Below are 13,305 nucleotides of genomic sequence, written 5' to 3' on the forward strand. Positions count from 1 at the left end.
CGATCATTTTGTACCACTAGCACCAAACAGTGTCCTAGCACAGTGTCTGACATGTATCACAAATTCAGCAACGTTTGTGGAAGCAACGCTATTAAGAGAACTGTCATAACATATTCATCCATTCATAACTTAATAATTGCTATATTCTGAAGGCCTTAAACTTTCTACTCTGTATCTCTGGTATAGAGATGAGAAAAATTCACATACCCATCTTCAGAAAACCACATACTTTAAAATTGCGATACCTGGTTTATTTTTTTAAAAATCCTTTTTAAACAAAATATTATCTCCCATTACATATAAAGACCCAGAGGTACAAAGAGATTAAGTGACTTGCCACAAAGCTAATTACCAGCAGAGTTTATCTATTCTGATTTGAAGATGGGTTGAAAATAACCTCAAGTTAATATGAAAGGTTATATAGCCCTGGTCAAGATCTAAGATCATAAGTCATTTTTATGAAAACCTATTCCCTACTAGAACACATAGAAAAGTAAATCCTTTCAGGGAAATCATTCTTAGCTATGTTACAAATGCAATTTCAAAAATTTATGAAAAACCAATTTATATTTCACTTATCTGTCAAGATACATTACTAACACAGAACACAGACCAAGATGCAATTAATGTAACAAACATTAATAATGTTCAATCCAAAAAAAAAAAAAACAACAAACCAATAACAATGTACAAACTCAGCTTTTTTTTTTTATATAAAAGAACTTCTTGTAAATTAGGAAAATCTTTTGCAAGAGTTTAGTAATTATTTACTTTTCTATGTCTGATCCAAATCACTATTTTATGCTTTTTTATCTAATGTTTCTAAACTACATCTTTGTGAAAATAGTGTTGAGCAACATATGCTTAAAACATTTAAACTATAGAACCAAGATATTAAGAGCATAGTGTTAAGCCAACCAAATTTTGTTCCTTTTCAAAGCATCTACAAACTGCCTTAAAGTAAAACATCTTAGTATTGGTGAACATCCCGTTACTGGACCACACACATTATTTACAAATGTTTATATCGCTTATAATTAAGGAACTCTAAGCAAAATAGCACAATGGACACATTTCTAAAAAACTAATAATTTCTATGCTTTAAATGCTGAACACTATAAGCCAGGGAGAAGTAACTACATGGAGAAACAAAACTACAATTACTGTACCTTGAGAACGCTTTCGTTTAAGACCTGCCGCATCTGTACTCTCCTTATATCCTCTCCATTTGAACAGAGAAGGGAGGGAGAAGGGAGGGAGGTGGTAGACAACTAAGAAAGCAAAAACACTGAGCTTCAAAGTAAATTTTAAATGAGGTTTGCCATTTTGCCTTTTTGTTGTATTAACTTTAAAAAATGAGTCATATTTGACAAACATTATTCTAAATGCTTTATTCATATAATTTCTAATTAAAAATCAGTAAAGCAGAACATTAGTTTAATAATGTTTATCAAATATATGCTCTACTTTTATTGAAAGAAAAAAGGCAAATGATACCTAAAATTTATCACTTAAAGACAACTATGGCTCATCATACTTAATGTCCTTGTACAGATAGAATAAAAAATAGGTCATGATATTTTTGTATGCAGAAGGGATTTATAAGCCCCATCTTCACAATACTGAGGTTATTTACTTTCACCAAATTAGCCGACAGCTGATGTGCAAATTAAGAAGGCAATAAATAATATTTTAAACATTTAATGCAGTTTTCTTGAGAAAATATCACAGTATACATTCCATTAGATGCCTTCTATTACTGAAGTATATAATGGAAGCTTCCCACAGAAATAAAATATTCTTTTCACAACCCTGTTTGAGTTGGGAAAAGAATTTTAAAACGAAACCTTTGCCAAAATAAATCAAACTGGAAGCTCTTTAACTGGTTAGTGATAAAATAATGAAAGTTAGTAATAAATTATAAAAAAAAAGTCACTAGTAAAAATGCATGCTGTGACACCTTGTAAACATGAAACAGACAACATAAAGCCAGATAGACACTTGATATTTGGCAAATCAGTAGATAACCTTAAAGTCAACACTTGCCCTGCTGAACACTGATAGTTACATATCAGTAAATTTCTTTACATTTTAAATAAGCATTTAAAATAAATCCACTTGAAATTGAACCTTATAAATCAGTTTTTCTTTTCTTCTTCTTCTTTTTTTTTTTTTTTTAATAAATCAGTTTCTTAACAGTTCAGGAAATGAACCACAAAACCTTTATGACTTAGTTCAAATTTGTGTTCTAAAACATTTGCTTTTTCATCCTCACTCCCTTCTACATTAATGTGACGTTCAAAGGTTAAATACTGCTCAAATATGAATATATTTAATTCCTGTTGTCCAGTACTAAATACATTTTAAAAATCTGTTGTATGTATAGATGAAATATATTCAAAGATTTGTTCAATAAAGGTAACTGAGAAATGCTTACAAGGTACTTAATAATTACAACTATATGTAATTAGATGCCTACAGACTAGGATTAAAAACTGGGTTGTAACATTAAGATTATAAAAACATTTCATTGTTATAGAGGGGTGGAAAATGACAACTGAAACAATTTTCTTCATTGAAAAAGTTTCTTCTCAAAGATGCCTTCTGGTCAGTTATTGAGGAGTAGATGCACCACTTGCAGGAAACATTTTTAAACAAAAAATTCTTTAGGATAAAGCTAAATATCGAAGTAGATCAAACTGGAATAAATTTGAGACTTTACTACTCAAAGAAACAAAACCTAGATTTTATATATCCACTAGTAAAACTAACATGTGCCAAATCCATATTTACTAAAAGAAAACTAAAATAATAAAAAAATATCATTAGTAAAAATGTATGCTGTGACATTTGGTAAGCATGAAACAGCCAACATAAAGCCAGACATAGACTTGATATTTGGCAAATCAGCAGATAACCTTGAAGTCAACATTTCCCTGTTAAATATTGCTGGTTATATACCAATACAAAATGTCCTTACATTTTAAATAAGCAATTATTTAAAAAATCCACTTGAAACACATATGGACCATTTGACTACACTTCAAAATTATGCAAACACTTTCACAAAACTAGTCAAGATATAAAAAAGCAAGGCTTTTCTTTCTGAAGGAACAGTACAATTTAGGGATTAAAAAAGACAAATACCCCAATATCCTAAAAGTAGAGAAGTACATTTATTTAAAACATTTTCACAAAATTAAATAGACATGGTTCTTTACCTTCCTCTTAAATTCTTATTTTCACTTGAAAGTCACTTGCTGTATTTGTCACAATATCCCATAGCATAGTTAGAAAGCTTAATTTTTTTCAACCCAAAGGACAGAATTAGGGGTACTACTGTAAGCACAGTAGAGACAAAAAGTATTTACTATCAATCCAACAGGGATCACCATTAAATGAAATTCAAGTGTTAGAAAGCATTATTCAAGTTTTTCCCCTAAAATAAAGTTTTAGTTAGGAATTCTTATGTTAGCAAAAATATGCATAAACTCAAAATGTTAACTTATTAAATGCTAACAATTAAATATTATTTTATATACTAAAGCCTTACATAACAATGAAAAAGATTTTAAGTACTATAGCATTTCTAATAAATTTCCTTACTAATCCTTCTCTTAAGGGATTTTCTTCATTAAATAATTCTGAAAGCAGAGTATCAAAAAAGGGGGTTGCTGATGACATACTAATCCCCAGAATAGAACAACTCAATGACTTTTCCCTTTCTAAAAGCTGGTAACCTGGATAATCTCAACTTCAGGGAAAGCAGGTCTGCACAGCTCAAACATGCCAACTGTAATGAGAAAACTCCCAGCAACCTTCTTGGATCTCAGAGAAATTAAGTTAGGTACATGTACAAAATGTAATAACTAAAAGCTAGAAGATGGAAATCCTCTTAGTCACCAAAGAGGGAGGAAAACGAAAGCTGGTTAGAAAGGATTAGCAACTCCCAACTCCTCTCACGTTTTTGACTTTTGCAGTTCTATATTCACAATTTGGGATAGTCTTATCTAGCAACAGTGATAGGAATAAACACTTTACATGCCAAATTGTTAAATGTTTTAAGTCCTTCAAGATACACCAACGCTTGTGATGTCACAGTACCCCAAAATAGCTTGAACGGTAACCTATCCATGACTTTATATTGATAGTGTGACTCTTATAGATAGCATATAGTTAGGTTTCACATGCTTAATCTGTCAATCTCTGCCTTTTAATTGGAGCATTAGTTCACTTACATTTACTGTAATTACTAACATGGGTGAACTTAGGTCTACCATTTCCCATTTATCTTCTCTTTGTTCCATCTGTATTTTGTTTCTTGTTTCTCCTTTCCTGATTTCTTTTGGGTTAATTAAATATTTTTTACTATTTCATTTTAATGCACCTACTGGACTTTTCTTTCATAACCTTGACACTTAAAAAAATCATCTTTATTGAGGTATAATTGACAAAAGTATAAGGTATTTAACGTGTACATCATAGTAAATTGATATACATTGTGAAAGGGTTCCCCTTATCTAGCTATAGTTAATTAGACCCCTTAACACTTTTGAAGAGCTCTGATCAGTTATTTTGTAGAATGTCCCTTGAGTTTATTTGATGTTTTCTCATGATTGGATTGATATTATGCATTCTTTGGTCAGGGTGAAGTACAGGACTAACCCATTTAGTTTAACCTTTTTAAAACTGATTATTGCTTGGATAAATTACAAAGTGAGTCAAACACTAATCTGGCACCATGTTCAAGTATTTTCAAAATTACTTATTTGAAGGGCTGATTTTATTTGTAGAATTCATCCACAGTGAAACTCTAGACTTCCATTTGTTAGGCTGCTAGAAGGTGGGGTGGGAAGAGAATCAATTTTTATTTTAACTCTAACAGAAAACAAAATTTAGATTAAAGTATCTAAATCACAAAAAGTAATGATGCTTTTACAGGTTATCTTTACTTTTACGCTAAAAAAGTTATGCTAAACCTTCATCAATCTATTTCAAGGCTTACTTTGAGATTAGTAGGAAAATTAACAAGGAGAAAATATTAAAAAATTCAATTTATTTGTGGCATCAGCTACCCTAACCAAAACACAGATAAGGTCAGAAAGAAAAGGAATTATTTTAATGTCCTTCAAGGCAAGAACTCTGTTTAGTTTCTTTGAAATTCCAGAGGAAAAAAAATTCCACAGAGCACTTAAGAGTTCCTAGATACAATATTTTAAAATGTTTTTAATTATTAAATGGGATTTTTCCAGAAAGCCATATCTGAAAAACTCCACGTCACTGTGATTGCAAACTCTCTGTATTCCAAGTCTGTTTGCAGAATATCTAATTCTGTATTCACCGTTTACTGTGTTATCTTATACTCACTCTTTATGACTACTCTCATCTTTGGCTTTGTCTTCCCCAAAACTTCTTGAGGGTCAAAACCCTGTATCTTTCACAAAAGTGCCTAGCACAGTACTATCTGCATATGGAAACATTTAAAACCTCCTGACGATATGAAGAGTCAAGGCTTTCTCATATGTACATGAGAAAATTTAGGTGGAAAAGAAATTTTTACCCTAATTAATGAAATATGAAATTTCAGAAGGTTGGAGGTAAGAAGCAAAATAAAAGATTATGTTTTTATCTTTGCAGATATGGTAAATTTGATTTTTCTAACAGTGGTGGCTTTTTGGACAGCAAATGTTCTTTCCTTAAGACCAGTGATAATTTTCAAATGTACTACAAAATTTCCCATAATCTCCAAAGTGAAGTATCACATCTTAACAAAGAAATGTATGTTTCACATAAAAAAGAATAACAAGTAAAATGGCTGTAAATTTATGACAACAGTATATATACTAAATTGAACTTAATCGTTAATAACGACATATGCTGAAGCTTTAGTTACATGCCACAGTATATTTTAAAAAACCATTTTTTCTTCTAATGAACCTTAAAGAATCATCATTTAGAAAGATCACAATGCAAAAATGTTCTAACAGCTTAAAATTTTTCTATTACTAATGAGAATTTTGCCAGAGTATATCCTTAAAGCTAGCAAAAAATATTACTGTAATACCCTAAACTGACACTCTAGAATCAACACACATACTCAAAGACATTCTAAAAATCTACTCACACAAATACACCATGTTCTTTATCAGACTTAATTTAAATGACTGACTCATTAAAATCAGGGCACTGTGAGGAAAATTGAAGTATCCTGCCATACTTAACATTCTGATAGGCAGTAGAAGTAAAAAAGACACACAAAATTCTAATTTTTATTGTAATAAAAACAAGATTCCAAATAGATATGATCTAGAAATTAAACAGAGCTGATGACTAACTTCTATAAGATAAATTAGCAAGAGGAAAAAGAATATTTTGAATACAGTACAAGAAAGGGGAATAATCTACTTATATTTTTATTTTTTATACTCATCCTTTTTCTCTTCCAAGCTCTTAAGTTTTTTCCCCCTACACTAATAATAAGGAATTCGAGTGGCTAACCTGGGTTTGTTAAGATGAACTGCCATTTCTGAGGGAGGACTGAAGGAGAATTAACAGAAAGAAGTCTAGAATTCGGCCTTCTCCACCAGCAATCTTAGTTTGGTAGTGCTGATGAGCCACAGCTTTCCTCACTTACGTAGACTTCTAATCAACTAGACACAAAAGTTATGTTAATTTGGTATAAACTAAACTATACAGTTTCCTTGTTTGTGTCATGAATGTTAGCATGTGTGTGTGTGTGTATGTGTGTGTGTTCAGAGAGAAAGAGAAGGAGAAAGAAAAGACTTAGGATGTTTGTTACTAACAATAAGAAAAAAAAAATAAGCCAATTTAAAGCTTATTGTTTTGCCATTAATTATGTCATGTGAACAATTACTTCCAACCACATAATTTTTTCCAAGCTGCGTTCTGTGAATTACTTGATCAATACTGAGTTTTTCTGCTTTAGAGATGTTTTATGAGAAGGGGAAAAAAAAAATCACTAATTCATATTTTAATTCACTACTTTCAACAGGGCTTGCCAAGAAACCTCCAAAATAAAGGCAAGCACAGAAGAAGAAATATTATTTTCGAAAAAAATATTTTAGAAAAACATATTTTAGAAAAAAATATTTAGAGAAATCTACAAATTCTAGTCTACCTATATTATTATACTCACCAGAATAGCTGATCCCACTGCCTGCAGTAAATGGAACAATAGAAGTATTTTTAACTTTACCACACATTTTGAATTTTACTCAAGATCAGACACATAATGAAACATGGCAATCTTGGCTATTATATAAATATTTTAAGTTATTGCAAACAAATCCAAATGCTGAGTAAGGGAATATAAAGAGTAGACTTAAAAGTTGATGGGGTTCTCAATATGGAGACAACCTAAAGGTACTTATACAAAGGAAATTAAGTGTTGTTTTTTTTTTTAACTTCAGGAAAAGAACCAATATTAAAATATTAACGAAACTGCCCTTTTGATATAATGACAGATTTTTTGTAGATTCATATTTCGTTGGTAATTACAAACGACTGAAAAGGACTAATTCACAGAACATATAACAATTTGTACAATAGTAAGTTATGTTAGTGTCATGCCAATGAACACGTATATTAAGTAAAATAACAATTGGGACAGTTTAGAAATTCATAGCAGTATTAAATTCTAAAATAATAAAATGTTTAAATCAGAAATTTTATAAATTCTAACACTCATGAATTACTATGCAAAATTAAGAACTACTCTAAACTTCATCAGGAACTTACTTGAAGTTACTTGTAAGTAACTTGAAGTTACTTACAACATATTAAATGTATTAATTGGTCTTACCGTCTTTTCCATCTATGGATTTTGACACTTCAATATCAAAATTTTCCTGCATCTGCTGACCTCTAAAACAGCTGAGATGTTCTTGCTCAATTAAATTACTTTCTTCTTCTTCTAGAGGCTGCCAAGTACCATCAATAAACCACTGTCCACGCATTACTGGTATTTTATCTGCCTCTGAAAAGAGAAAACACAGAATTCTACATTTTAGGATACAACCTCCATGAAAGAGACATAGTAACTATAATTTTATGTTTTGTTGCTACTGTGGCAAAAACTTCCATGACCCAGCAGAATCATTTAAAGTTTTAAATTTCAGATTTCAAGCCATAGTATATATTTTTTACAGTATATCATTTTATTTATATTGGATATGATACACAAAAATTACTTTGGCATTAGAAAGGTAGATGAGCAGTTATCTTCGTAACTGAGGCCCTGAGTAACCCAAATTAGTAGGCGATGGGGTTAAGACAAGTTCATGCAAGACTCTGGTGATAGTTCCAATGTCTTAGAAAATACTGATATATGCTCCCAGAAGTAATTCAGAAATAGTGTGTGTGGTAGTAGTGTGTTGCACTTTTTAGGGCTGCCTTGAAGGTTACAGACTCCCAGTTAGAATATAGGAATAGCTGATACATTTAATTGTAGTAAATTCCTTACCCATTTTAGAAAAAAATTGAGTAGAAAATTTTCTTGAAAAACTATAAACATTCCTTTGATTATACATTGTTCCTATAAGCCTTCCTTCCTTCCACCTCTCCCCTCCCCCTTCCTTTCTTCCTTTCCCTCCATGCCCAGTGTGGAGCCCAATGCAGGGCTTGAACTCAGGACCCCAAGATCAAGACCTAAGCTGAGATCAAGAGTTGGGATACTTAACTAAGCCACCAAGGCACCCCTATTTATTTTTATTTTAACTAATGTAACTGTCAGTTATGTTTCCTTGAATCCTTTAAGATTTGTAAAAAAATAAAGCAAAAAAAAAAAAAATGGAAATAAACCCTAAAAATAAAAAGCAAAATAAAACAAATGAACTTAATTATGTAGAGATTTGGTGGTTTAACCATATACAGAAAAATTATTTCAAGTGGGTTTAAAACACAGTAAATTTTACGTATATATTAGGATACATCCTGTAAACAAAAAGAACTACAAATACATCTTAAGCCTGAATTTTGTTTCCTTGAGCTTTTTTTTTTTTTTTTTAAAGATTTTATTTATTTATTTGACAGAGAGAGAGACAGCCAGCGAGAGAGGGAACACAAGCAGGGGGAGTGGGAGAGGAAGAAGCAGGCTCCCAGCGGAGGAGCCCAATGCGGGCCTGGATCCTATAATGCCGGGATCACACCCTGAGCCGAAGGCAGACGCTTAACGACTGTGCCACCCAGGGGCCCCTGTTCCCTTGAGCTTTTAAAAATGTTGCTCTACGGTAGCTTTTCTTGGTATATTATTCTTGAGAAGTCTGACATGTCTATTTTTTTTTTTATAAGTAAAGTGATCTCCTGCTCACTCCTTACCCCAGAGGACAGAAAAAAAAAATTGCCTTTAAAGTCTAATATTTTTGACTAAGAGTTCATTTTCTGGATCAATCTGTCCAGGTGGGCTCTTTTAACATATAGATTTTAGTTTTTCTCTTGTTTCTAAAAAGCTTCCTTGGATTATGGTTTAGTCATTAATTCTGTTCCACTGATTTCTCCCCTTTGGGAACTCTAATTGTAGATATGTTGGGTCTTCCTTTGCCTATATTGTATTTCATACACTTTCTTTCTCAAGTTTTTTACTTCTTTCTGCATCTTTTCCATTATTTTCCTTCCTTTTATCAATGCCTCTTACGTCAATGCCCCTATTAGTATGTGCACAAGTTTGAAAATTTTTTTATTCAGTTGGAGTATTTGTTTCCTGAAACTTCTGGAGATGATGGTGGATTAGGAGGATCCTAAGCTCACCTCATCCCACGGATACAACTAGGTAACACCCACATCAGTGTAAATAACCCAGAAAACAACCTGAAGACTCTCCACAGATAAATATAGCCACGAGGTCACAAGAACGAGGGTAGGAAGGGTGGAGACGTGGTTGGGAACCAAACTGACTGGGAGACTGTCTGCAGGAGGAAGTGATGCTGCAGGCACAGAGAGGGAGAGGAGCAGACACCTCACCAGGCACGGGGGACCTGCACTGGGAAGAGGAATCCTCATAACGTATGGCTTTGAAAACCAGAGGGTCTTAACATCTCGAGTTCTTACAATCAGTGGGGATTGAAAACTGGAACTTTAAAAAACAGTGGGCTTGGCTCTGGGAGAGCCAGAGAGTGATAGAAAGTGAGTCCCTGACTGAAAAGAGACAGTAAGAAAAGAGCCCCACTGAGACACAGATTAGATACTACACTTGATCTTAGCCAAAAGGCTGAGAAGCGATTGAGACACAGATTAGAAAGAGCAGTTTAAAAAACACCTGGGGAAGATTCATTTGTGAATCTCAGAATGTATGCTGGAGAGACAGGGATTTTTAAGAGACTTCTCCAAGAGCAAAAGAGCTGGAGGGTGCCATTTCCCTCCTCCTAGCCTAGATATACAGACACCTGGGGGAACCACTGGGAACTCTCTCCACCTAGCTTGTTAACAGAGCTCTTTCCTGTGGACCTGCCCCTCCCACAAACCCTCAGCAGGAGTCCATTCAAAGCAACAAGTGTGGCAGTGTGCAAGTAGCCCCAACAGAGGCCAGCACCGCTCCAAAGTGACTCCTGCCCCAGGGAGAGGGGAAGACAACCACATACAACAATCGGACTGCAGCCCCAGCAGTAGTCAGAGGCCAGACATGGGGTCTGACTGCAGGTCCCACGTACCAACAAAAGCTTCTGAGGCGACAACAAAGAGAAAGCACCCCGCAGTTCAGTGATCCTGCATCTCTGACAAATGCCTGGTCTGACTCCACTCAAGCCCAAGGCAGCCCCAGACTGGCCCATTAACCACACAAGGACCAAACCTTGCCTGCAACAGGCAAGGGGAGTCACTGCAGATGACTGGACTGAAGGCAGTGTGGCTCACCACAATAGTAGGGCATAAGCAACACACATAAGAGACACCTGAAGTGCCAGGTTCTGGTGAACAGGGGACACTGCACTGCAGGGCACTACAGGAATCTTCATCTTAAGGCCACTACTGTCAGGAGCAGGAGATGTAGCCAGTTTACCTAACACATAGAAACAGAGAGTTAGACAAAATGAGGAGACAGGAATATGTCCCAAATAAAGAATAGGACAAAACACAACAAGAAAGCTAAATGAAATGGGATAAGTAATATGCCTGCTAGAGAATTAAAGTAATGGCCATAAAGATATTCACTGGACTTCAAAAAAGAGTAGAGGACCTCAGTGAGAACATCAACAAAGAGAAAACATGAAAAAGAATCAGAGATGAACTCAATAACTAAAATCAAAAATACATTAGAGGGAATAAACAGTACACTAAAGGGAAGAAGAATGGATTGGCAACCTGAAGGAAAGAGTAATGAAAAACAATCAAGCTGAACAGAGGGAAGAAAAAAGAAAAAGAAAAAATAAGAATAGATTAAGGACACTCAATAACACCATCAAGTGCAGTAACTTTCAAATTACAGGGATTCCAGAAGAAGATAGAGAAAACAGTGCAGAGAATGTATTTTGAGGAAATAATAGTGGAAAACTTTCTGAATCTGGGGAAGGAAACAGAAATCCAGATCCAGGAGGCACAGAGAACCCCCAACAAAATCAACCCAAGGAGGTCCACACCAAGACACATAGTAATTAAAATGGCAAAGTATAGTGATAAAGAGAGAATTTTAAATCAGCAAGAGAAAAGAAAACACTTAAATGCAAGGGAACTCCATAAGGCTGTGAGCTGATATTTTTTAGCAAAAAAAAAAATTGCAGGTGAGAAGGGAGTGGCATGATATAGTCAAAGTGCTGAAAGAAAAAACCCTGCAACCAAGCATACTCTATCCAGCAAGGCTATCATTCAGAAGAGAAGGAGAGATAGACAAACAAGAATTAAAGGAATTCATCACCACCAAACCAGCCTTTCAAGAATGTTAAAGGGCACTCTTTGGAAAGGAAAGACCATTAGCAGGAGTAAGAACAGTAGGAAGCATAAAAGCAGTAAAATTAAGTATATCTATAAAAATCAGTCAAAGGGGGGGTGCCTGGGTGGCTCAGTCATTAAGCCTACCTCAAGAAACAAGAAAAATCTCAAACAACCTAACCTTTCATCTAAAGGATCTAGAAAAAGGAAAACAAAACCCAAAAACAGTAGAAGGAAGGAAATTAAAGGATTAAAGCAGAAATAAACAAAATAGAAATTAAAAAAATAGAACAGATCAATGAAACCAGAAGCTGGTTCTTTGAAAAGAGAAAAAAATTGATAAATTTTTAGCCAGACTCATCATAAAAAGACTCGAATAAGATCGGAAATGAAAGAAAAATAACAACCAACACAATAGAAATACAATGTTCATCTAAGCTCTTTCTGTAACACCACAGAAATACAAACATATAAGGGAACGTTATAAAAAATTACATGCCAACAAACTGGGCAATGTAGAAAACATGTCTTAATTTCTAAACACATATAACTTCCCAAAACAGAATCAGGAAGAAATAGAAAATTTGAACAGACCAATTACCAGCAACAAAACTAAATCAGTATTCAAAAATCTCCCAACAAACAAAAGTCCAGGACAGATGGCTTCACTGGTGAATTTTACCAAACATTTAAAGAAGAGTTAATACATACTTCTCTCAAACTATGTCAAAAAATAGAAGAGGAAGGAAAGCTTCCAAATTCACCCTACGAGGCCAGCATTACCCTATACCAAAACCAGATAAAGACACTACAAAAAAAGAGAGCTATAGGCCAATATCTCTGATGAACATAGATGCAAAAATCCTCAGCAAAATATAAGTAAATTGAATCCAAAAATATATTAAAAAAACCATTCACTACGAGCAAGTGGGATTTATTCCCGAGACGCAAGGGTGGTTCAATTATTCATGAATCAGTCAACATGATACTTCACATCAATAAAAGATAAAAACCATATAATCATTTCAATAGATTCAGAAAAAACATTTGACAAAGGGCAATATCCATTCATGATAAAAACCCTCAACAAAGTAGGTTTAGAGGGAACATACCTCAACATAACAAAGACCATATATGAAAAACCCACAGCTAACATCATACTCGGTGAAAACTGAGAGCTTTTCCCCCTAAGATCAGGAAGAAGACAAGAATGTCTACTTCCCCTACTTTTATTCAACACAGTACTAGAAGTCCTAGCCACAGGCATCAGACAAGAAAAAGAAGTGAAAGGCATCCAAACTGGTGAGAAAGAAGTAAAACACTATTTTCAGATGACATGATACTATATACAGAAAACCCTAACGACTCCACCAAAAAAACCATTAGAACAGATAAATGAATTAAGGTCTCATGATATAAAATCCATAT

The 13,305-nt window shown here is 33.9% G+C and overlaps 1 protein-coding gene and 1 pseudogene across 4 annotated transcripts in view; both read right to left on the minus strand.

Annotated features, from left to right (window-relative positions):
- DDHD1 (DDHD domain containing 1) overlaps positions 1-13,305 on the minus strand; it is an 86,994-nt gene that overhangs the window by 47,534 nt on the left and 26,155 nt on the right. For 2 of the 4 annotated variants that reach the window (XM_044377606.3, XM_044377605.3), the window contains exons 2-3: positions 7,823-7,996; positions 1,170-1,271 (exon numbers count right to left, since the gene is read on the minus strand). In XM_044377606.3, coding sequence (XP_044233541.1) covers positions 1,170-1,271; positions 7,823-7,996 — 276 coding nt within the window. The remainder of the gene's footprint in view (positions 1-1,169; positions 1,272-7,822; positions 7,997-13,305) is intronic. The other 2 variants (XM_026480364.4, XM_026480363.4) reach the window with 1 other exon arrangement.
- Positions 10,103-10,237, minus strand: LOC113242423 (U2 spliceosomal RNA; annotated as a pseudogene).

Source organism: Ursus arctos, unplaced genomic scaffold, assembly GCF_023065955.2.
Source record: "Ursus arctos isolate Adak ecotype North America unplaced genomic scaffold, UrsArc2.0 scaffold_25, whole genome shotgun sequence".
In the NCBI taxonomy this organism is placed as follows: Eukaryota; Metazoa; Chordata; class Mammalia; order Carnivora; family Ursidae; genus Ursus; species Ursus arctos.